This window comes from Myodes glareolus, chromosome 25 (genome assembly GCF_982192425.1).
Source record: "Myodes glareolus chromosome 25, mMyoGla1.1, whole genome shotgun sequence".
Lineage (NCBI taxonomy): Eukaryota > Metazoa > Chordata > Mammalia > Rodentia > Cricetidae > Myodes > Myodes glareolus.
In genome coordinates, this window is record NC_142050.1 from 15,171,659 (window position 1) to 15,197,508 (window position 25,850).

Here is a 25,850-nt window from a genome sequence, read left to right on the forward strand (position 1 = left end):
TGTCCTGAGTAAACTAACAAAAGACTGTCGGCAACCAATTGATTTTAATTATAAATTCAGACCTAATGTTACCGTTTTCAAATATCGAACCCCAAGAAGGCATTCGCTCTTGTTGATTTAAAAGCCTGCCTAGAGAACCTGGGTTTATCACTGTGGTCTAGAAAAAGAGATGACTAAGGAGTATTACTTTTCTCCTCTGGCCAGCTGATATTCAGCAATGAATATACCCAAGCAGAAAATCAGAACTGGCACCTGAAACACTTCTGCTGCTTTGACTGTGACAACATCCTGGCTGGAGAGATATACGTGATGGTCAATGACAAGCCTGTGTGCAAGCCCTGCTACGTGAAGAACCATGCTGTGGTAAGTGCCGCGGGGTGGGGGCGCCCTTGCCCCAGCCTGTCTGCTGACTGCAGTGTCTCCTGAAAGTGGAAAGCTCGTGGTTCCTTCATGGGCTGTTTAAAACCAGGCAGATCAAAAGCTGCAAATGCATTGACAGCCGGGACCTGTGCATTTATTTGCCATGTAGACTATATATGATGCTTGCTGATAAGTTCCTAACCGGGAAATAAATTCTTACTATGAATGGATTTATTCTTATTACTGCAGATTAGATTGCACTTAAAATGACTTCTGGAGACTTTAGAGTGGGCTTAGCAGTTTTGAGAGCTTCTTGCTCTTCCAGAAAACCCAAGTTCAATTCTAAGCACCCACTTGGCAGCTCAAAATCATCTGAACCTCCAGTCCCAGGGTTTCTGATGTCCTCTTCAGGCACTAGGCACATACATGATGCACAGACGAATATTGCAGGCAAAGCACTCATGCACATAAAATACTAAAATGAATACACTGAAAAAAATTAAAAATGGTTTGTGTATATATTACTGACTCACCCACTAGGACCTTGTTTTTCTCCCTGGAAATGACAGTGACTGCTTTTTAAAACCCTCATGGAATTGATGTAGTACAACAAAAATTGGCCTTTATATTTAGATTTATTGTGTGGACCATTCAGGTGCTTAATGTGCAAGCGTATTTTTATTGCATCCATTATGTTCGCAAGAGCTGCTGCTGCATGCTGGCCAAGAGATGGGAATGCAGATGCAGGGCGAAAGATGACCATATATAGTCGGGCTCATAAACCAGGAGTATCAGAACGACAGGCACCTACCTTTTTTTAGTTTAGTTTAAGGCCCCCTTAAGCTATTACATAGGGGAAACTCCTGGGAGATGAAGAAAATGTACTTATATGTAGTTCTAAAAGTACAGTGCTTTGACAAAAAGGCAAATTTTGACATCTGCCATCTTCAGTCTTGACTCATTGTCTCATGAATTCTCTATCCACTTTAAAAAAGAATGTCTAATCATTTAATTTTATAATGCGCCATTGTTTCTTTTAGAAAAGTTACTTTTTCAGTAAAGTGAACCATTGGCTTTACCTAATAGTAAAGCAAGACATCTTTATCCCTCCTGAAGGGGAAAGATGTTTGTGCATGCAGCGTGCTACGTGACGCAAATCTTTGGAGATCATTGACCTCATGGGGTTAATTTGAGTAGATATCTTAATATTTTTAAAAAGTGACAGAGAAAACAATTATTTTTTAGAGCTGAAGAAATATCCTCAATCTAAATAGGATTTCTGAGATAAACATCAACTGGAAGGAGATGTGAAATGACCAGATACCTAGTTTGGTTTGTCTCCATGTGCTCCGGAATCCCATGGGCACCCAGGATTCACATCTGGGAGGCTCATAGGGTCCACCTGCGAGAGAGCCATTTACAACGAATAGAATTAGCTACCTCACATCTCATGTTCAAATGAAAAAAGCCAGAAGGAAGGAAGGAAACAGTCCTCTGAGCTTTGTGAGGTTTATGAACACAGGACATATCCTGCCAGATACATTGTGGGAAGGGTGCTGTTCCCTCGAAGGCCCTTAGTGCACAGGTGGCTTTGACATTCTTGAATAAGTTTTCTGCATTAATATAGATGATCATGTGCTTTCTTCCTGTGTATGTTCAGTTCCGCAGGATATTGTGCTGTGTGTGTATGTATGACGGGTGCGGGAGAATTATCTGTATTCTGTCAATCATGTATTTTAATAAAATGCTGATTGGCCAGGCAGGAAGTATAGGCGGGTCAACCAGACAGGAAGTAGAGGCGGAGTAATGAGAATAGGATAAGGCTAGGGAGGAGAAAGGTTCCTCAGCCATTCCTGTGCAGACCACCGAAGAGACAGCATGTAACCTGCCCAGCTGAAAAAGGTATGGAGCCATTATGGCTAACATAGATGAGAATAATGGGTTAATATAAGTTATAAGAGTTAATAAGAAGCCTGAACTAATGAGCCAATCAGTTTATAACCTGATGTAGACTCCGTGTGATTTTCCTTGGGACTTGCTGGCTTGTTATGGTACTGGGCGGGACAGAAACCCCAACAAGCTGGCCCTCATATTACATATGACTGTGTCTGCATCCTTTGTATATTTGAGTATAACACACAGGGCACTGAAGGGCAGCCTGGGACTATAGTTCAGTGGGTGCAGGACTTGCATTGTGTGCAAAGCCCTGGCTTTGATGCCCAGCACAGAAGACATAAATCAGGCATGATGGTGCCCTCCCATTATCACAGCACTTGGGAGGCAGAGGGGGAAGTGTGGAGAATTTGGGCCCAGCCCGGGACCTTGTCCATGAAACACAAGCGGAGTGGTACAGGGGATGGAAGTATTAAAGTCCGTGGCATAGATGCCAGACAATAATGACTGATCTTATGACGGAATGGAAGCTAATTAATTGGAGCTATATTTATGGTGTGGACTCATTATTCTCAAGAACTGTCAGTATTTTTAATCGCATCCTTAATTACTTTGAAAATGGTTTTAATTTACTACTCTCTAGAGATGAGTCATAGGTATGACATGTCCGTGCCATAGGTATGAGGGTACCACTTCAAAGCTTTAATGAACTGGAACCAAATGCGGTGCTTCTGGGTTTGCTGCAGTAACATCCTATTTATAACACCGGAGGGGCATCTTAGGAGCGCCCTCTACCTGTTTGCCTTTACCTGCTACTTCTCACCTTGCTCGGCATATACAGATCCCGGCTGGCTTCGATGATTCCTGAAGATGCTGCTGTCACTTGTCTGTTTTTCACATCCTTTTCAAACTGACCATCTGCAGACTCAGGTTCCGTTTGCCCCCGGGTGCCAGCGTGGCTGACGCAGTCAGTCTCTAACCATCTTCTGCTGACTTTACCCCCAAACAGGTGTGTCAAGGCTGCCACAACGCCATCGACCCGGAAGTGCAGAGAGTGACCTACAATAGCTTCAGCTGGCACGCGTCCACAGAATGCTTCCTTTGCTCCTGCTGCAGCAAGTGTCTTATCGGGCAGAAGTTCATGCCTGTGGAAGGGATGGTTTTCTGCTCCGTGGAGTGCAAGAAACTGATGTCCTAGGAGGAGAGCACCGAGCAGCGCTGAGCCATAGCGATCCACAATGGCCTGCATCTCATGATACAATGCAATTGGAAAAACTAATAAAAGGGGGGAAAAAATCTATATAGCAAACCAGAAGATTTTGTCCAATATTTTTTTTTAACGTTAGGAATTTTGTCTGAATTAATTTCAAATTACTGCTTTAGGCGTGTGATTTAAAAAAAAAAAAAAAGTAGAACAGTGAAGAACGTCGCTTTCATTTCCACACCTGAAATCTTTGAGTTGGAAGCTTGAATTTAATTGATCTTTATAACGGCGTACCCATAATGCCAAATAATATATATATCACTTAGTGATATCACGTTAGTGTCCTGGGAGAGATGAACGTTTTGACTCCTATGCTTCGATTCACATGGAAAATGTAAAGGAATTAGATGTTGCCTGATGGGGCACTCGCAGCCTGTCTCATTGAACTATGTGACGCGCAGTGAGTTCCTTCTGCAGATACTTGGGGTGCTGCGTAGTGGGTGTCCCAACGCCTAAGCCTTCAGAAGCGGCTCCTTGGAGGCAGGGGGGACTCTTTCTCGTTGCCTTTCTTTGTATTTCCCTCTCAGTGTTCTCTTTTGCCATCTAGTGACCTCCATTTATGGCCTTGGATATTTTATATGTATGTGGTGGAACAATATGTGCACTTTGCTCTTAGACTTTTTTTTTTGTCTAGATGATAAAAGCAGGCTATTCATTTAGTTTTTTTTTCTTTTTTAAATCCAAAGAGTATGTATAGATTTCATACCTAGGGGGGGAATTATAATTTGTGCTGATGTCATTTGCCATGGATACTGCTATGGCAATATTTTTTGCATGATTTTCAGTCTTAGCCAATGGAAACTCTCTTGCGCTACCTCTGGGCTTGCTGTAGACACGGTCTGTCTTCTTGCCTGCACACTCCCATTCTTGGATGTTTTTAATGTTTTCCCCTTGTATGCTTTCACACATAACTATGCACTATAAATATTAAAAGGAATGACTATTATATATGCTATTCAAAATAAAGTCTCTTTCACTTTTAATAATTGTCTTTTTTTTTCCACATCCGTTTTGCAGTTAAGTATCTAGTACAGCAGGGGGCGATGTCTCCAAGAGTAAAAATACCCTGACACACATCCTCATCTGAGAGGACAGACACAGAGTGTCTCCATGCAGAGAAAGAGGGAGTTTTGGGAAGCCTTAAGTCAGGATTTGTTCGTAATCATAATATTTAGGTCATTCAGAAGTTTTTATTAAAGGTGTCACTACCTTAAACTTTAGAAAGAGAACCAAGTATTGCATTCTACTTGTTTTGAGAGGGCATTTTCTTTCTTTCTTTCTTTCTTTCTTTCTTTCTTTCTTTCTTTCTTTCTTTCTTCCTGTCTTCCTTCCTTTCTTTCATTCTTTCTTGCTTGCTTGTTTGCTTTTTGCTTTTGTTTTTATTATTATTTTTTTGAAAAGCTGGGGCCTCAAAAGGTCGTCCCATTAGCCTGCCTCAGACTCAGTTCTCCTGCATTAGCCTCCCAAGGGTTAAGACTTCAAGTGTGCCCTATGGTGCCTAGCTATAAATACAATCTTACAAATTTCCTAGGGATTTTTCTAGATTCTAGACTACTGTGTGTGTGTGTGTTTGAACTGAAACTGGTTTGGTTTTGTCTGTTTTAAGATAGGGTCTTGTGTCTTAGGATGATCTCTTAATCACTTTGTAGCCAAAGATGACCTTGATCTTCCTGTGTCATTCCCCGAGTACTAGGATTGTACAGCTGTGCACCCTGAGCCTGGTTTCTGCTGTGCTCTTAACAAAACTCAGGAATTTCATGCATGCTGGGTAAACACATTCTGCCTCCCTCCCTCACCTCCCCAAGACTTGAAGTTTTTCTGTCTTAGTAGTTTTAATTTTTCTGACCCATACTCAGGACTGTTGGTTTGGGTTTTTATGTTTTTGTTGATTTTTGTTTTACTTTGTTTTGTTTTCAGTTGCTGTTTTTCTGTTGCATTGCATTTATGTATTGCATACGCACACACACAAACACACACAGAAAGTATGTACAGAAGTACTTAACAAGTACATTGTATTCCTTCTGAATTGTGCCAGCCCCAACAATGAAAAGTACCCTTTGAAGTTGGAGCACATAGAACAATGTTGAAAAGAGTAATCCAGTCCTACATATTAATATCCTGTAACCACCACTTTACCCTTATCTTCACCTTGGTTTGTCCCAAATAGTAACAGGTACGTTCCAGTCCATTTTGTCTGTAACGTTTAATACTTTCCCCAGACTTTGGCAGACTGAGAATAAAACCGAATGGAACCCCCTTCACACTACCACAGCGCACTCATCCCAAGTCTGACCCGCTGCCCTGTGCCTCCAGCTAAGGCGGAATAAGGCTGGCACTAGGCATGCCATTCACTAAGGGAATGATTACCTGTATCTGTCATGGATGGAATGAAGAGCGGAGATGGCATAGATCCAGTGGGCCTGACTCTCCCCTGAATACGTGTGGTTTGCCCTTGCAATACAGGGTCATGAACCTTGCGGCTAAGGGGTCATCAAGGTACTTGAACATTGTTGGTCGGTGCCCTAATTTATCTCTGTTGCTATGGAACACCACTGCCCAAAGCATTCTGTGGGGCATTTGATTTATAGGAGACAGTCCCTTATTGAGGGAAGCAAAGGCAGGAACCTAGAGTCACAAATTGAAATTAAGGAATGCTTCCTATTGGTTGGTTTCCTTCAGCTTGCCCAGTTAGCTTTGGTACACAGGTTAGGCACACTTGCCTTGGAATGCCACTGCCCACAGTGGACTGGGCCCCACTACATCAATTAACAATTAAGAAAATGTTTCACACACAAAACAGAAAAAATAAGAATGATAAAAAAAAACCCTCAGAAACATGTCCACCGACCAATTCCATGAAGGCAATTTTTCAATTGATCCTTCTTCAATTTAAAAAAAATAATTTAAAAAAAAATGAAGCAAGCTTGGGCAGCCCATATATGGTGGCTCTGTTGAGCTTGTCCATATTGGGTTTCATGGTCTAAGTTGATGAGGACAACTGACCAAGTCTCTTCCACAAGAGGGCACCAGATCTCACTACAGATGGTTGTGAGCCACCATGTGGTTACTGGGAATTGAACTTAGGATCTTTGGAAGAGTAGGCAATGCTCTTAACTGAGCCATCTATCCTGTTCAAATTACTTTATTCTATAGGAAAGTAGGATACTAATTCTATGCTATTATTTTTCTTCTACTACTGAGGATATAGCTCCCTCCCTGTCACATAGCCATTTCTTCTGAATAGAAGCATTCCCTTAAGGAAGGGGGGACAGACCCTTATTACTCAAGAAGTAAGCAGATTTCACAAGTCTGAGAAAGCTGAAACAAGATTTATCGGTGCCTCTCCCGAGGTTGTAGAACAGTGGTTCTCATCCTGTGGGTCATGATCCCTGAAAGGACCAGAATCAGTACAAGACACCCAAGACCAAGTTCTCAGCACAAAGGAGATTGATTTCCCCTGGAGGAAGAAAGGAAAGGTAATCAGGGACACATTTAGGAGACAGAAGATGAGGGGGAAGGGGAAGAGAACAAGGTAAATAGGGAATGGATATTTGCCCTGGTGGGACAAAGGACTGCCTCTGGATAGAGGAGTGTGTCTCTCTCTCTCTCTCTCTCTCTCTCTGTGTGTGTGTGTGTGTGTGTGTGTGTGTTTGTAGACGCACATGGCCCATAGGCAAAGGACAGTTAATAAAGTAAAAGGGGAAACCCCATGTTAGGATGAGTTGTTATGTTTTGATTGGACATGTTAATTAGGATAACCACAAGGGGACTTCTGATTGTTGAACTTCAATACTTTGATATTCTCAGCAGAGAAAACAGCCAAAATAAGGGACTAGACCTTAGTGGCTAGCTTTAGGAATGCAATATAATGGGCTTTTTGTTGTTGTTGTTTTGTTTTTAACAAGGAAAAGGGAATGGGGAAGGAGGACAAGGCCTGTCAGTACCAGGTTTGTCAAGCTTGGGCCTACTGGAGGCCTTCAACCCCTTTCACAGGGGTCCTCTAAGATCACCGTTGAGCAAATGAACATTAACTAAGAGTTCTCTTGCTGCAGACACCAGCACTAAACCCTTCCCTGGAAGCTGAAAGAAAAAGGTTCATCTGGATTTGTACATTTCTTTTTCTAAATATGAACAACAGAATAGTTTTATTCAAATTACCTGTTAACTGGTAAATGATAATAAAAAAATTTCTTATTAGACCCACATGTGAGTTCATTCCTCCGGTGCAGAATTTAGTTTTTTGATTTTTTTTTTAATTTCTGATATGGCATAAATGTGACAACCACATCATTGCAGTTAACATCAAAATCCTCACTAGAAGAGAGCTGAGAGCCATGGCTGGCACTGAGGGCAAGGCCAAAGGTGTCCTCATCCTCCACAGAAGCCACTAGCTTCATTATGAAAAGACGTGATGGTGACCTTTGCTTTCTTGTCCCCTACACAGCAGTGGTAACTCAAGAGCAGAAAGTTCAATGAGGAAAGAGAAGGGAGAAGCTTCTTGAGGTTCAGGAAGTTCAAAAGAAGATGCGGAAACCGTGTCAGCATGCGTTTCGGAAGAATCTCAGACCACCCAAAAGTGGTTGATCGTGAACTCCTTCCTGGAGTCCACACATGCACATAACTTTAGATACAATTATAATTTTGAGAAATTGGTGGAACTTTGTTGTTCGCTTTCACTTAAGACATCCAAGGTGCTCTAGTAGCATGTTGGCCTTCACGTTTGTGACACGTCATTTTTGTCTTTTAATCTTCCTCTTTTTTTTTTTAACAAAGGACAACAGATTGTCTTTTCTTTAAGAAGTTCTAACCGAGCCACAGTGACTGAAGTCTCTAAGCATATATTTCCAAGTTGACTCAAGGGTTTCAGATGAATTTCACCGAAGGCAAGAGATTCAGCACTGAGTCATTCTGAAGCAATTTGCAATACGTCGTGTTTGAGCTCTCCCAACTTCACCGTGGTTACAAGACACACCACCAGCCGAGAACAGTTTTAAGCCCTTGTTTCAAAATGCCCTGGCGTATCTGAACTTGTCTTCTGAGTTTGTCCTCACCTTCTTAGAAATGTATGACTTCCCTGTGGCATAAAAAAAAATCACTTGGGAGGCATATCTCATCTGTCACCCTCTGCCTGTCCTCACCACTGCTGATCCAAGTGCTCAATTAACTCTTGTCTTTACTGAATTCTCACATATATGAAAAAGGCCTCCTTCCCTGGGCTATTTAGATAGGGGTTTCAGCACACAACCTGACTGGCATTCTGGCTTTATTAATAGAATTGTTTTTCTTCATATATTTACCAGATGTTTAAATACCTGTGGCTAATGATTCTGTCTTTTCCTGGGGAGCATGTCATTGTAGCTCCTATTTAATCTGCTAATATATTTTGAAACACTCAAAACAAAATACCATTAACCTTTATCCTTGTTTTGAATGTCATTTTAAATGACATTTATAAAGGCTGTTATTGATTTTTCCTCAATGCTGCATTTCCTTAGGACATCTTGACCTTCACCCAATAACAAAAGCACCTTCTACCCAGTTGCCCTTGGTAGCCAGAGGAGTCAGCCACTACTGCATCGAGTCATATTGCCATTGGTATCCAGAGTCAGCTACTACTGCATGGAGGCATATTGGACTCAGTTCTCTGTAAATACCGTCTGACTGAGAACCTGGAGGCCATGATAGAGCTCAGAAATTCTGGGTTTAGGAGGTGAAACAAACTCCTGGCAAAAAGTCATTGACTCTCCTCTCCAGTTACAGCTGGACAGGTGGAGGGCAGGAGTACTGGATTTCAGGAAGACAGGGAAACTCAGGCTCAAGTGTTATTTGAACACCCACGAGTCTGCTGAGGTCCTCACACAATGACAACAACAACAGAAATGCAAGAAAGAACGAGCCAGAGACTAATGCTATTAAAAAATATAAAGGAATATTCTGGAATTTGACAGAAAATAGGAACATATATATATGCCAAGTACCACTTCTCTCTACTGTGTGGGGGTTTTATCACACAATGCAACAAACATTCTAGCTTCATGAAGAGGGATTTTGTCTCTCATATACTTATAAAATGCTTAAATAGCTTTGTCTAATGAGTTTGCCCTTCCACTGGGAGCGTTTCATTGAGCCTCCTATGTAACACAATAATTATTTTTTTTCCTGAGGCAGAGTTTCTTTGTGTAACCCTAGGTGTCCTGGAACTGACTCTGAAGACTAAGCTGACTTAGACTCACAGAGAGCCACCTATCTCTGCCTCCCTCGGACAGCAATTAAAGGCATGCGCCGTGACCATCAGGCGACAATAATTACTTTTTAAGCCTTCGAAACAAAATGGAATTGAATGGTTGGAAAAGAAATAGGTGTTAAAGTCCAAGGCTCCTTATCACACGTTCAAAGACTGTGACTGTCAGAAACCAAAAGGAATTAGCACAGAAAAGAGTCTGTATGAGGAAGGCACCGACCTACCTACCTCACAGGCACTGTAGCCAAACTGCCTGAACAGGGGAAGAAAGAGTGTCTACTTGAAAGAACTATTAATAAAAGTAAAATTTAAGTGCAAAGCACAGAGACCATTTCAGCCACAAGCTGAAGAGGTTTTCAGTAGAAGGGCATCTTCGGTTTCCAACAGTTAGATTTCAGAATATCAAGAGGAAAGAGCTCAGGAAGAGAGAGGGTCAGATGAGGAGACGAACAAAGCAGCTTGGGTATCTGCTTTCCAAAGGAATCTGAAAGCTTGGGGTGACTGGGGGTAGAAAGGGCTAGAGGCCCACTGAAGTTCTCCCAAGAAGCTTCCTAGAGAAAGGTGAGTAATCAGGAATGCCTTGGGCAATGACTGAAAACAACTGAGTCACCCTCCTGGAGACTGTCAGCTAACCAGATTTGGCTCAAACAAGTGTGTGTTAATCTGTCCACTCTGCGGTCACCTATGGTGCCTTCCACCCTGGGATTTGCCACTTCTTTAGCACTAGTCCCCTGACACCAGCATAAGGGATAAGGGTGAAAAGAGGGAGAGTTGTTTCCAGGTAGGTTTCCAGGTAGGCTTGCCTAACTTTCTGTTTGGCTGGTCACAAATGACTCATGTGTTTATCCCATAAAAGGTAAAAATAAATAGAACATCTATGGCTAACTTAGCCTGTCCTGATTTATCCCTGAAGAGCTAGGTCTATAGTTGTCCAAACAAAAGGAATTTTCTGAACCAGAAAATGGAGACTGCAAGTTCATTTTCCAGCTGCCCAGACCCAAATAATGACACAGAAACTATGTTAATTACAGCACTGCTTGGCCAATAGTTAGGTGTATTCCCAGCTAGCTCTTAAATCTTAAATAAACCCATTTCTAATAACCTGTGCATCACCATGAGGCTGTGGCCTACCAGTAAAGTTCTGGTGTTCTTCTCCTTTGGCAGCTACATGGCGTATCTTAGACTCATCCTCCCTATCTTTCTATCTATCTTTCTATCTATCTATCTATCTATCTATCTATCTATCTATCTATCTATCTATCTATCTTAGTTCAGATTGCCCTCCTTACTTTTCTCTGCTAAGCCATTGACCAAAATAGCTTTATTCATTAACCAATAAAAGCAACACATATACAGAGGGACATTCCATATCACCAGGAGGAGGAGACAAGGCTGTCAGATTTTTTTTTTAAAGTTTTTTCTTTAACATAGCATTTTATTTGTCCTTTGGGAATTTCACATTATGCACCCCAATCCCACCCATTTTCCAGTCTTTTCATATCCCAGCCTCTACCTTTGTAACCTCTCCCCCCAAAAGAAAACAAAAATAAATAAAAAAAATAAAATTTAAGACTGAAAAAAAAAAGTACATTTTGCCAGCATCTCTGGGCATCAACCTGCTGTCCTTGCACCACTCTGCTCCACCATCTTTCCCACCTCTCCATCACTTATTCGTTTGTCTTAGTGGTACTGGGTACCATGGTGTAGGTCTATCATCACGCAGTATACCCTTTGGCCCCAACAGCTTTCATTGCAATGAGTCATTGGTCTGGTTTTTGATACACCATCTATACTAGACCCCCATCAAGACTCCTCTTGAATATCCTTCTGTTGTCCTGAGTCATGGAGATCCTGTGGCTATAGTTCCACATCACCGGCCTCTTCACAGTGCTCCAGAGCTCATAGATGGGGTAGGTGTTGGGGTATGCCAACTCAAGATCCTGGAACTGGGCCTCAGTGTTAGAAAAGCTGATCAGTTCAGTCTCAGCTGGGCCTCCCCGCTGACTGTGCAGCAGCAGGCCAGGGGCAGGGCCACATCTCAAGGGGTAGGGCCTGATGGTTGCATTTTCAATCCACAGAGATGGCTATGGTAATTATTTAGATTCAGTCTTCAACTAGAAAGTGTGCTTGCTCGCATGTTTCTAAGTTTGGAGATTGTGTTGAGTTGTAGGATGATTCAACAACATCACTTGGGAACACAATTCTTAGGCAAGAATTACCTTAAATAGACAGCAGATATATGACTTCAGACTTAGAGACCGTGACATCGTCAAGGAGGTTACTTACTGGTATCTTCCTTGCTCTTCCCACCATCTTATTCCATCTTCTTGATCCTTTTCTAACTCATGGGCCATTGCTATTTTATCATATCCTGCCACCCACAAAACAGTGCAGCCTATTCCTAGGCATTGTTAACATGCAGACTGTCTTCCTATATGAAACCCTTGTTTGCATTTGACTGTGCCTAAGGTCTCCATCACTGTAGCCAGGACTTCATTTCTGAACCAGCAGCTCTCATGAGGCTCACTCTGAATTCTTGTCTGGGTTTCCTGTGCCCACTCTCACTCTTGATCTAATTCAATGGTTCTCTGACTGGAGTAAGCATCAGAACCTTCTGGAGGATTCCTGAAAAATGAACAACTGGATCCCATTTCTCAGACTTTCTGATTCAGTAAATCTTGAATATGGCCCAATGGTTCATATCCTAACAAGTTTCTAGGGGACTGGTGTAGATGATATGAATTCACAGTTTAGAAGCTCTTGTTTGGATCTAGTCTTTGTTATTTGGCCAAAGCACAGGAAGAAGACAGCATTTCTGCACCCTTATTTAGAGCATCAAGCTGTAAGCCAGCTTCTTCCAAGCCCTCCATTCATATACCTTGTCATCTACATTCCTAAATGCTTACACCCTTCCTACCTCCATGACTTTGTAAAAATGTGGCACTTTTGGAAAGTTAATTCATGGCCCTTTTTCACCCACCAAGTTTGGGACTGCTAATATATGCTCACACATATCTTGTCCTAAACCAAGAGAATTTTTTTATGTCGTGTCCCACTTAAAGGCAGAGGTATAAATCGGGTATTCAAACACCCTAGCAATTGATTGTAATCATCAGCAGAGGAAAAGATGTAGTGATTGGCCTCAATGTTTACCAATTCTTGGCATATGATGGTAGTCATAATTGGCATTTTACATTCTTTGTTAGAGTTTCTACGTCAAATATTAAGAAGAACTACTTCCATCCAATTGTGAGTGATAAACTCCAAGGATGAGACTTTCAAAGTCTTCACCCTGAGAAAGTTAGTGAGTACTGAAAACTATGTGTAGCAAAGGCATACAGCACAGTTTTACACACACACACACACACACACACACACACACACACACACACCTCTTTTCAATCTAAGTTCTGTGAGTGGTGTCCAATAGGGGCAGAGAAGAAGGAAGCTAGGAGCCGGCAAAAAGCACAGGACTGCTGCAGAATCTGGGACTTCATTCTGGGTGTGGTTCCCATGCTCTGTTCTGTGCTCACTGAATGGCCCTGCACCCAGCATTGGCTGTCATCACCAAACACCCTTCGCAACTTCTCATAGTGTCTTGTTATTATGATAACATACTATTGTACTTTCATTATTTTTACCCCATGTCACCTTCTCCCTTCAGTACTCTCTGCTCTCACTAGTCTCCTTCTCTCTTCTTCACATCATACATATGTATGTGCATGTGTATGTATATAGTCTACATGTGCATGTTACTAAGTGTAGATTTTCCGTATGCTAGAAAACATGAAACATGAGCTATTTTGTCATTCTTGCCCCATTTTCCTCTATTCTCCCTCCCCTTAGGTCCTTTCCTCCTCCCTGTCATTTTCTTTCTATTCCACATCTCTCTCTCTCTCTCTCTCTCTCTCTCTCTCTCTCTCTCTCTCTCTCACACACACACACACACCGTGTGTATATATATTTTACATATAAGAACTGTGGCTTTTCTCTTCCTGAGTCTGTATTTACTTAACATGATAATCTCTAGTCCTACCTGCCTACCTGTTTTTCCACACATGACATAATTTAATTCCTGAGATAGTTACAAGATAGTAAACAAGGCAGAAGCAAGGCTGTCATGGAAGCTGCTTCTTGGCAAGATGTGCATCCTAGGAGGGTAAGATTTAGTGTTTTCATGGGAGGTGATGATGTGGAAGTCCTGTCTGTGTACTGTCATTACCATTAATGAATAAAGAAACTGCCTTAGCCTGTTGAAAGGACAGAATGTAGGTAGGCAAGGAAGACAGAACTGAATGTTAGGAGAAAAAAGGGCAGAGCCAGAGAGACACCATGGAGCTGCCAGAGTCAGTTATGCCAAGTCTTTGCTGGTAAGCCACTGCCACATGGTGATATACAGATTAATAGAAATGGGTTAAATTAAGATGTAAGAGTTAGCCAATATGAAGCTAGAGCTAATGCGCCAAGCAGTGATTTAATGAATACAGTTTCTGTGTGGTTATTTCAGCTCTGGGCGGCCATGACGAACAAGCTCCCTGCAGCAAGGTGAAGACAACCCTTGTTTCTTATAAATACAGTTACCACTTAGGCAGTCAAATGATTTTTTTGACAGCCCTACCAGACTTCTTAAAAGACTTATAGATTTGTTGTTATTGTTTTTTTTTATTTTTGCATTCCATATAAAGTTTCCTCTCTCTCCTTTTTTTTCTCAGCTACCCCACTGCGACGCGCATCCTGACCAGCAGGAATGAACGCCACTAAAAACGAGAATTCCTTCCCTGGTCACGTCTTTATTTGGAGCATTCCGTTGAGGAAAATTGGGGGAAGGGAAGATAGAGCAGGGACAAGAGAAAGCTTAGAGAGAGAGAGTAGAGCCCAGAGGCAGCTGCTTTTAAACGGTGGAGAGGCTTGAACGCTGTCCTGATTGGTTAATGCCATTCTGCTGGTCTGAGCATGTGCAAGCAAGGGTGCAGGCAAGGGTGCTCAGCCCCACGTGGCTAAGCCAGGTATACCTCCAAACTGCAGGACCACCTGTGCCTCCAGGTGGCTTCCTACATCTCCCCCTTCTAATGTAAATATAAGCAATAAGGCAAAACTATTTTCCAATCTGGTCCCCACCTCATGATGTGTGGACCAATTAAAGAAAAGAAAAACAAGACACACCCTCCGCCAATGCATACCTTCCTCCGTGCTTTGTGGGACTATCTGGTCCCTAGAGGGTGCAAAGGCTATGCATGGCTAATTGCCTATGAGCTCTTTTGAGGCTGAGAGCCAAACTTGGGGTGAGGATACACAATCCAAGGCTGCCAAGGCCAGTGCCACAAAGACCTTGTCCCTCCTCACTTGGGCTAGCAGGTAGCACACCAATCAAAGACATACAGCACTTCCACCTAGACGCAGCATGCCAAGAATATCTCTGCTCCCACCCACTCCTAAGGAAGGAAAAGGCAAAATAGAGTCAGTCAGAAAATTGTTAAGAGATAAGAGGTTGCACAGGGTGTTGCTCAAGGTGATAACGTGAAACAGCTGCTCTTGACACCGCCCAGAAGGTCATCTCTGCTGCCTCTGCACGAATCTTCCACAGCAGGACACTCAGCATCCACTGGGTCATCTTTCTTCTTTATTTCTCTTGTCAGTCTCGCTGGCACCAAGATGTATGTCAGCATTCCTAGAAAAACATAAACAAAACTCTCCTCCCAAATTAACATTTAAGAGTACTAAAAACTCTCAGTGTAAAAATTCAGCACAATCAGTACTGGAAGTAGGCTGGTTTTGAACTTAGAGATCTGCAGGTCTCTGCTCCAAAGAGCAAATCTTGTTTGCCTGTGCCATCAAAGCAGGCCTTAGAATTAGATGGAATTGCTTTCAAACAGAGCATGTCTGTCTGTTGCTGTTTTTCCAGCAAAATTTTGAATTAAAAATTAAGTGTAAAGAATGCAAGAGAAATCCTTTCTCTGGGGGAAGCTGTCACTGGTAGTCCCCCTCTATTGTCTAAAACCAAAACAGTTGTCACTGGGAATTGAACTCATGACCTTTGGAAGAGCAGGCAGTGCTCTTACCCTCGGAGCCATCTCTCTAGCCCCCTTTTCAAATGCGAAAAAAAACCTCTAGGTAGCATTGTTTTATTCCACCCATTGCCAGAGGCAATAGGTAATGGTAACCAGGTTGACGCGCCTTTATTATGATAATTACGACCAATTCTTTGAGGGAAAATGGGCGTAGACCATCAATCTGACTACTTCCTGCTGACAAAAGGACATTGTGAATTTTTGGGGGGATAAATGTTTTTATCTGACTGAATTTTTGGCGACAAATGTTTTTATCTGACTGAATTTTGGGCGACCTTGGCTGTGAGCGGCGGCAGCAGCAGTGGACGGCGACAGCTCCGCCTCTGAGGCCCATTGTGGCGCGCTCAGCATGGCCCAAAGGCATGGCCCCGCCCCAGGCCGTGCGCGGGCTCGCTGTTTATCCCGTACCTGCGAACTGTGCGCTCTGCCTAACCTCAGGCATAGAACTCGCACAGCCGGCCGTGAGCCTTTTCCAAGCTCCGGCGAGGGGGGCCTCTCCTGCCCGGTCTGCCCGCGCGCGGAGCCCCGTTCTCTGGGAACTCACCTCCCCGCTCGGGGAGGGCCCGGTTAGGGCCGCGGGTGGCCCCAGTCTCAGACCTTCCCAGGGGCCGGGGAGTGACGAGCACTCAGCACGTGGCCCTGCTGATGAGCTTCCTTCGCCCGCCCATGTTGCTATGGAAACGCGGTTTTTCCGCAGAGCCTGTGCTGGGATTAAAGGCGTGCGCCACCACGCCGGCTACTTCCTCAATCAAAATTAAAGTTTTCTGTACGTGAGAGCCAGAGACTGAGCTCTCTTATCAAAATTAGGCGAAAATCACCTCAGAAACTGTGTGGCTCTTTAAGAACAGGGAAGGCAGTGATCGAGCCCGCCTCCCTACGAGACTGTTGCCTCAGAGTCTCTAACAGCGAGTTGGGAAGGGAGCCGCGGATCTCCCAACCATAAACCTCGCTTTTTCTCAGCTCCACCTGCACTGAACTTAAGGGATTTTTCTTCCCCGTTGCTTCTGGTACCTTCTTTCAGATACCTTAACTTTGGTTCTTTCTATTTTCTTTTCTTTTTAGGCCTATACCTTTTCCATTCTTTTTCCTCCCCTTTCTGGAGGATTTAACTGACGTCACTCACCGCTCCACGTGGCAGAGTTCTGAAATTCACGGCTCTCTGTGTCCTGGTGTCTGATCTCAGCTTTTTCTCCCGGGCTGGGCGCTTCCTTCTCAGGGTCCCCCAGTGTAGTTGTCAGGGTCCCTCGGCGTCCCAGGGTTTCAAGCACCAGTTGCGACGCGCATCCTGACCAGCAGGAATGAACGCCACTAAAAACGAGAATTCCTTCCCTGGTCACATCTTTATTTGGAGCATTCCGTTGAGGAAAATTGGGGGAAGGGAAGATAGAGCAGGGACAAGAGAAAGCTTAGAGAGAGGAAGTAGAGTCCAGAGGTAGCTGCTTTTAAACGGTGGAGAGGCTTGAACGCTGTCCTGATTGGTTAATGCCATTCTGCTGGTCTGAGCATGTGCAAGCAAGGGTGCAGGCAAGGGTGCTCAGCCCCACGTGGCTAAGCCAGGTATACCTCCAAACTGCAGGACCACCTGTGCCTCCAGGTGGCTTCCTACACCCCACTTCCTGTCCCATCCACTCGTCCTCCTCTGTTTCCCCTCAGATAGACAGGCCTCCCATGGATATCAGCCCCCCATGGCATATCAAATTGCAGTGAGACTAGGCACCTCTTCTTCTACTGAGGCTGGATGAGACAATCCAATAGGAGGAACGATTCTCAAAAGGTGGCAACAGATTCAGAGATATCCCCTGGTCTCACTCTTAGGAGTCTCACAAGAAGATCAAGCTATGCAACTGTAACATATGTGCAGAAGGCCTAGGTCAGTACCATGCAGGCTCCCTGACTGTCAGTTCAGTCTCTGTGAGCCCCTATGATCTCAGTTTAGTTGATTCTGTTGGTTTTCTTATAGTGTTCTTGACCCCTTTGGCTCCTACAATCCTTCCTTGCCTCTCTTTGGAAGTTATTTCCCAATCTCCGACTAATGTTTGCCTGTGGGACTGCATCTGTTTCCATCAGTTGGTGGAAGAAGTCTTTCTGATGAAAATTAGACTAGGCACTAATCTATAAGTATAGCACAATATCATTGGGAGTCATTTTATTGACCTTTTTTTCCTTGTTGGTTTTATCTTAGCTCTCTGGGGTGTCCCACCTCTGGGTCCTATCCCTCAGGGTGGAACTCCCTCTCAGGGTAAGGGTCTCCAGCTATGCCAGTCATTAATTGGTCACTCCTACAATTTCTGCACCATTTTTACCCCAGCACATCTTATAGGCGGACCATCCTTCCAGAGATTCCCCCAGATTCCAGTTGTCTCTCCTAGTACTTTTCCCTCCATTCTACCCACAGCTAATCTCTCCTGATCCCATTCCTATCCCACCACATTACAGACCTCCACTCACTCCCCCATACACTGGCAATGTCCATTTTATTTCCCTTCCCAGTGAGATTCATGTGTTCCCCTCCTTGTTACTTAGCTTCTCTGGGTCTGTGGAATGTAGCGTGGTTCTCCTTTACTTTACAGCTAATATCCGCTTAGGAATGAGTACATACCATGTACTTCACTCAGGGTGATCTGTTCTGGTTCCATCCATTTCCCAGAAAATTTCACAATGTCATTGTTTTTAACAGCTGAGTAATACTCAATCGTGTGAATGTATTACGTTTTTTATCCATTCTTCACTTGAGGAACATCTAGATTGTCCCCAGGTTCTGGCTATGATGGATGTACATCTGGTTTGGTATGTCAACATGGTGCAAACTAGAGTCATCAAAGAGGAGGGAGCCTCGATTCGGAAAATGCCTCTATGAGATCCAACTCTAAGGTATTTTCTCAATTAGTGATCAATGGGAGAGGATCCAGCTCACAGTAGGTGGTGCCATCCCTGGAATGGTGGTCCTAGGTTTTATAAGAAAATAGACTGGGCAAGCCATTGGAAGCAAGTCAGTAAGTGGCCTCTTTCCCCCAGGTTCTTGCCCTGTTTGAGTTTCTCCTGTCCTTGACTTTCTTCACTGGTGAACAACAGTGTGGAAGTATAAGCCAAATAAATCCTTTCCTACCCAACTTGCCTTTTGGTCATGGTGTTTTGTTACAGCAACTGAAATTCTAAGACTAATTGGTGCCAGAAGTTTGGTATTACTGAGACAGACCTAACCATGGTTTTGTTTGGAGGAATTTGAATTTGGGGACTTTGGGTTAGGAAACTAGTGGGATGCTTTAAACCCTGCTTAACTGGCCTACCAGTGGGGTCATGGAAGGCAGTGATGCTGAGAGTGATTTGAACTGGCTGGGAGATGTAGCTCTAGAGGTTTCAGAGGAGAATAATTTTAGCATGTTGTCTAGGAATCATACTTGTGATATTTTGGTGAAGAATATGACGGCTTTACCCTTGTCTGAAAAGTGTGCCTGAGGCTAAGGTGAAGAGTTCTTGATTAATACTCTTGGCAAACGAAATCTCAAAGCAGCCTACTACAGATTATTGTGCGGTTACTAGTGTTAACTCTAATGAAGACACAATGAAAAGGAGCAAGCTAAACAAGAAAAATATTTGAGGAGAAAGCGAGCTCCAAGAAGTGGAATGGAGCCAAGTCCTGTGTTCAAGGAGATAAATAGAGTAAGAAGTGGAATAAAGGAAGCGGTGACCTCAGAGCAAGATCCCACCCAGTTACGTTTCCAATTTGTGAAAATGAACTCCAGAAAAGCTTAGAGCTAGTTGTGGTGGTGTGCGCCTTTAATCCCAGCACTGGGAAGGCAGAGACTACTTGATGTCTGAGTTCGAGGCCAGCCTGGTCTACAGATCCAATTTCAGAACAGCCAAATTTGGGCAGTGAAGGTGGAAAACAGAAAGCTGGTGAAGATGTAATTGAACAAGTGGAGCATGTGCTAGCCCCAGCAAGCAGCAGAACTTGTCAGCTTTTGCCACATGGTTCTGGCTTTAGAGTAAAGGAAGAAGAGAGTGATTATAAAATTTGCCCTTGCAATTAAAGAAAGTCTCTGAGGCCAGGCAAGTGTCAGGGATGTCCCTGAATGGGCCTAGAGAGGACATTGTGTGAAGCTATGAAGGTGAAGCTATCCCTGGATTGCCTTGAAAACCCCAAGATGCCAGAATCATGGGATACCTGCTGAAGAAAGGTGCTAACAAGGAGTGGAACCAGCCCAAGATAAAGAAGTATGATGCAGTCAACAAAGCTGAAAGGAGTTGGCGATCTGAAGATCATTTTTACAGCAGACATGGGGACGTAGAGTTTGGAGTTTGCCCAGCTGATTTTCAGTCTTACTTTGGTCCAGTATTCCCTTGCTATGCTCCTTTTCCTAGATTTTAGAATGGTAAGAATATCCCGTGTCATTGTACGTTGGAAGTATGTGATCAGCTTTTTGATTTTGATTTTACAGGTTATTACAATTAAACGATTACATGAATCTCAGAAGAGATCTTGAGCTTTGGATTCTTAAAATTTGATGAGACTGTGAAAGCCTATGGGAACGTTTGAAGTTGGATTGAATGAGTTTTTGCATTATGATATGGTTACAAGTCTTTGAGGGCCAGAGAGAGGAATGAGGTAGGTTGGAAGAAAATGGCTCCCAAAGGAGTGGCACTATCGGGAGGTGTATCTTTGTTGGAGTGGGTGTGGTCTTACTAAGGAAATGTGTCACTGTGGAGGCAGGCTTTGAAGTCTCATGTGTGCTCTAGCCATACCGAGTGTTTCAGATTACTTCCTGTTGCCTGCAAGATGTAGGACTCTCCATTCCTTCTCCAGTACCATGTCTGCCTACGTGCTGCCATGTCCCACCATGGTGATAATGGACTAAACCTTTGAACTTTAAGTAAGCCACCCCAATTAATTGTTTTCCTTTATTTGTGTTGCCGTGGTCATGGTGTCTCTTCACAGCAACAAAAACCCTAGCTAAGATAGAAATTGTTAACAGTATAGTGGGGTATTGCTGTGACAGATCTGATCATGTTTTGGGGAGGAGTGTCGATGGACTTTGGAACTTTGGGCTAGAAGAACCATTGAGTGTTAAGAGTTCTGTGGGATATTCTGTGGGAGCTTGGAAGATAAAAATGTTGAGAGCAGTGCAGAAGATGGAGGCCTGGCTTGTGAAGTTTCAGAGGGAAGTTTAAAGACTCTATCAGGGCTATTTGTTATTTTGAATTATGATTCTATGGTTCTGGTTAACTGGGGCTGAAGCATCAGATAACCACAGATTGACAAGATACCAGAGCTGTTAAAGCAAAGTTTTGCTCTAATGGAATGCTTAATGGGGCTCAGCTGGAGCTACGAAATTAGCAGTGATTAAGAAGAGACCCGCATCAGCCAGGTGGTGGTGGCCCATGCCTTTAATGCCAGCACTGGGAGGCAGAGGCAGGCAGATCTCTGTGAGTTCGAGGCCAGCCTAGTCTACAAGAGCTAGTTCCAGGACAGGATCCAAATCTACAGAGAAACCCTGTCTTAAAAGAGAGAGAGAGAGAGAGAGAGAGAGAGAGAGAGAGAGAGAGAGAGAGAGAGAGAGCAGCACTACTGAAGTGAAATCTTCTGGGACATATTTGCTGAGAACACAGAGAAGCTGTGTTCCAGAGATGACCAAGGTTATACCTTGTACTAGCAGTCAGAGTTGCTATTTAATGTGTAAGAGTCACCCAGGTGGTATTTCATTTAAAGACATGAAAAGTTGATGGAGAGCAGCTGAGGTCTGGCACTGTGGGAAGCCAGGAAAGGCCATCGGTGAAGGTGCAACCTCAAAAGCAGTTGAAGGCCCAGGACTGAAGGGGTCATGAAAAGAAATTAATGCTTGGCACCCTGAAGAGAGTCCTAGAGAGGTTACTGGTGAAAGCACAGCCCAGTCGCCGCAGAAGACCCCGGTGTTTTGGAGATGCCAGTACCATAGGATGGCAACCAAGAACACCAGCAGCAGTGGCGTGGAGTGGGCCTGGGCTTAGAAGACAAGCTGTGTGTGTTGCAGAAGGCAGAACCAGAGAAAGGACCCGCGTCCTTGGGAGGTGTTCAGAAGATCATGAGTGAATCCCAAACATTGGACAGTTGAAATTTTGTTTTGATTTGATATCATTGTGACTGTGCCCTGATTTTTCCCTCTGAAATAAGAAAATATTTTACTAAAGCCTACAGCTGAGAAACTTGAATTTTAAGTCTTTAGGAAGTAACCCAGACACAGAAAGACAGTTATCACATGTACTCACTCATAAGTAGTTTTTAAACATAAAACAAAGAAAACCAGCCCACAAATCACAATCCCAGAGAACTTTGCCAACAATGAGAACCCTAAGAGAGACATACATGGATCTAATCTACATAGGAAGTAGAAAAAGACAAGATCTCCTGAGTAAATTGGGAGCATGGGGATCTTGAGGGAGGATTGAGGGGAGGGGAGGAGCAGGGGAGGGAGCAGAGAAAAATGTAGTTCTCAATAAAAATCAATAAAAAAGTCGTTGGGTTTTTAAAGAAATTGGCTATTTTAAAGGGACTGAAATTTTAATATGTTTGAATTTGTAAAGACTGTGGTACCTTTAAGGGTATTGAAGATCTTAGGGATGAATAATAAAGAAAGGGTTATAGCTTAATAGCGGTGTGTTTTATGTCAAATTTGCAAGGGCTCAGTTGTGCTGACTGATTTTGTGTGTCAACTTGACACAAGCTACAGCCATCAGAGAGGATAGAGCCTCAGTTGAGAAAATGCCTCCATGAGATCCAACTCTAAGGTATTTTCTCAACTAGTGATCAATGGGGGAAAGCCCAGCCATGGGTAGCTGGTGCCATCTCTGGGATGGTGGTCCTGGGTTTTATAAGAAAGCAGGCTGAGCAAGCCTTGGGAAGCAAGCCAATAAGCAACACCCCACCATGGCCTCTGCATCAGCTCTGACTCTTTCAGGCAGGCAGTCTGACTACGAAGCATTTGTGTGTGGTCTGTGAGCAGAATGCTGCAGCTTGCTTGCTGGCAGGGACCTTGAAACACCATAGAGTTGTGGCAATAAACATGGCTACAGCCGGTACCTCTGCCATGAGACTGGAATCGCAGAAAGCTAAGGAATGGGCTGGATCTAGCTGTCAGCCACAGCTTTAATCCTACCCATATTGCTTGGTAAATTAAAGACTCACATGGTCACAAAAAGAGAGATATACAGTAAAAGAAAGATTCAAAGACAAAGAAAACCTCTAAATGGTTTACACTGTGTTAAAAATATATGCAGGCTTGAAGAAAAAAGGTTAAATTCCTTAAAATAAAAAGGAAAGAAAGAGAGTAGTTGGGTGTGGTAGCACACTCTTTTAATCCCAGCACTTGGGAGGCAGAGACATGAGGATCTCTGTGAATTAAAGAACAGCCTGGTCTACAGAGTTATTCCAGGACAGCCAAAGATATACAGAGAACCTGTCTCAAACAGTAAAAGTAAAAATAAAAGAAATAGAGGTTAAAATAAAGTCACATAAAGATGGAACACACATAAAGAATCTTGATACTGTATGCTATTATGCTCTTTTTGAATTGTTTGAATGCTGAGGAAGGAACAACAGCTGCTAAAAGACTTTTGTTTACAAATGCTGCTGAACTACCAAGATAGGTATTTTGAAAATGCCTTGGCTTCAAAATTGAAATCAAAAGGTATGTTACTTTGGAGAAGAGATTTTGCTTTTGTTTCCACAGGAAATGGGCTGTGGCTGCATTATGAATTAAGAAAAATCAGGTTCAATCAAGGAAGACCTGAGAAATCTCCAGTAGGAACAGATGGCCTAGATGTCTGAGTTCTACATTCAGAAAAGATTCAAGACTGCTGCCTGAGATGATCAAGACTCACAGTCAGTTACCCAGCTACACAGTAAAGTAAGAAGTAAAGATAAGCATATAGAATAGATAAAAATAAAAACCCCAAAACAAAAGGCAGGTAGGATAACTTAAGTTAGGAAAAATTGGCTAGAAATAAGCCAAGCTAAGGCCAGGCATTCATAAGTAAGAATAAACCTCCATGTGATTATTTGGGAGCTGGGTGGTAATGCCCCTCCCCAAAGAGTATAAGAGTAAAAGAAAAAAAAAGTGAACAACAGAATTGAATCTGTAGATTGATTTTGGTAAGATTGTCATTTTACTGTATTAATCCTACTGATCCATGAGCATGGGAGATCTTTCCAACTTCTGATATCTTCTCCAATTTCCCCCATTGATCACTAGTTGAGAAAATACCTTAGAGTTGGATCTCATGGAGACATTTTCTCAACTGAGGCTCTATCCTCTCTGATGGCTGTAGCTTGTGTCAAATTGACACACAAAATCAGTCAGCACAACTGAGCCCTTGCACATTTGACAAAAACCACACCACTATTAAGCCATAACCCTTTCTTGTCAAGACTTCAAGCTCTTGTCATTCAGGTCTTTCATTTGCTTGGTTAGGGTTACAGCAAGATATTTTATATTGTGTGTTACTTGATTCCCTGATTTCTTTCTCAGTCTCTTTATCATTTGTATATCGAAGGGATACTGGTTTTCTAAAGTTAATTTTGTACCCCGCTACTTTGCTGAAGGTGTCTATCAACTACAGGAGTTCTCTGATCGAAATTCTGGGATCACATATATGTTATCATATTATCTGCAAATATCAATACTTTGACTTCTTCCTTTCCAATTCATATCCCCTATGATCTTTTAACTGTCTTACTGCTCTAGCTAAAACATCAAGAACTATATTGAACAGATACAGAGAAAGAGGACAGTCTTGTCTTGTTCCTGATTTTTATGGACTTGCTTTATATTTCTCTCCATATAATTTGATGTAAGCTGTTAGTTTGCTATAAATTGCTTTTATTATGTTTGGTATGTCCCTTGTATCCCTGATCTCTGCAAGACTTTTATCTTGAAGTAGTGCTGGATTTTGTCAAAGGCTTTCTCAGCATCTAAAGAGATGATCATGGTTTTTTTTTTTTAATCTTTCAGTTTGTTTATATGGTGGATTACATTAACATAATCTTTCAAAATGAATCATCTCTGCATTTCTGGGATTAAGCCCACTTGAGCATGGTGAATGATTATTTTTTTATGCATTTTTGAATTTGGTTTACCAATATTTTATTAATTATTTTTGCATCAATGTTTATGAGGGAAATTGGCCTGTAATTCTCTTTCTTTGTTGTCTTTATTGTGTCTTTGTGTAGTGTGGGTAGCAGTGTTAACTGTGGCCTCATAAAAAGAATTTGACAATGTTCCTCTGTTTCTATTTTGTGGAATAATTTGAGGAGTATTGGTATTAGCTCTTCTTTGAAAGTATGGTAGAATTCTGAACTAAAACCATCTGTACTCAGGCCTTTGTTGTTGTTGTTGTTGTTGTTGGGAGATTTTTAATGACTGTTTCTATTTCCTTGAGGATTATGGTCTATTAAAATTATTTATCTGGTCTTGATTTAACATTGGTAAGTGGTATCTATTGTCCATTTCTTTAGATTTTAAAAATATGAAACTTTATGAATTTGTGTGTCATCCTTGCCCAGGGGCTGTGCTAATCTTCCTTGTGACATTCCAATCTTAGTATATGTGCTGCCAAAGTGAGCACAAGGCTTAAAGATTTTAACAAAAGGTGAGTGAATAACATTGAAATGACTGTTGTCTGTGCTTGGGTGCATGCTTGTCCATGTATATGTACATGGGTACAGGTAGTTGTATGTGTCTGTACTTGTGTATATGTATCTATACATGTGTGTGTGTGTGATCATGTATGTGTATGCCTGTCTGTATGCACACGTGTGTGTACATGTGCCTGGGTGCATATATTTGTATATGTGCTTGTGCTAGTGTGTAAACAAGTGTATGTGTGAGTGTGTGTGTGTGTGTGTATGCATGTGTTGTGGTGTCTGTGAGATTTGGAGTATGGTGTATCCCGCAAAAGCAAATTTGACTGAAACTTTTCATAAACAAAGCTCACTTTAAGTCTTTCTTTCCTTTCTGAAACTGTCTTACTGTTCTTTTGAGCAGAAGTTCTA

At 42.7% G+C, this 25,850-nt stretch overlaps 1 protein-coding gene, 1 non-coding gene and 1 pseudogene across 2 annotated transcripts in view; 1 reads left to right on the forward strand and 2 right to left on the reverse strand.

Annotated features, from left to right (window-relative positions):
• The window catches only part of Tes (testin LIM domain protein), a 38,531-nt gene extending 34,028 nt beyond the window's left edge, over positions 1–4,503 (forward strand). Inside the window, exons 6-7 of the mRNA XM_048448988.3 lie at positions 205–363; positions 3,263–4,503. Of these exons, the coding sequence (XP_048304945.2) occupies positions 205–363; positions 3,263–3,451 (348 nt within the window). The 3' untranslated portion in view covers positions 3,452–4,503. The remainder of the gene's footprint in view (positions 1–204; positions 364–3,262) is intronic.
• Positions 4,504–16,229: 11,726 nt separating this feature from the next.
• LOC148117832 (Nuclear RNase P) lies at positions 16,230–16,485 on the reverse strand (annotated as a pseudogene).
• Positions 16,486–25,318: 8,833 nt separating this feature from the next.
• Positions 25,319–25,423, reverse strand: LOC125409844 (U6 spliceosomal RNA). Its single transcript, XR_007234902.1, has one exon. It is a non-coding gene; the product is annotated as a U6 spliceosomal RNA (small nuclear RNA).
• Between the last annotated feature and the right edge of the window lie 427 nt (positions 25,424–25,850).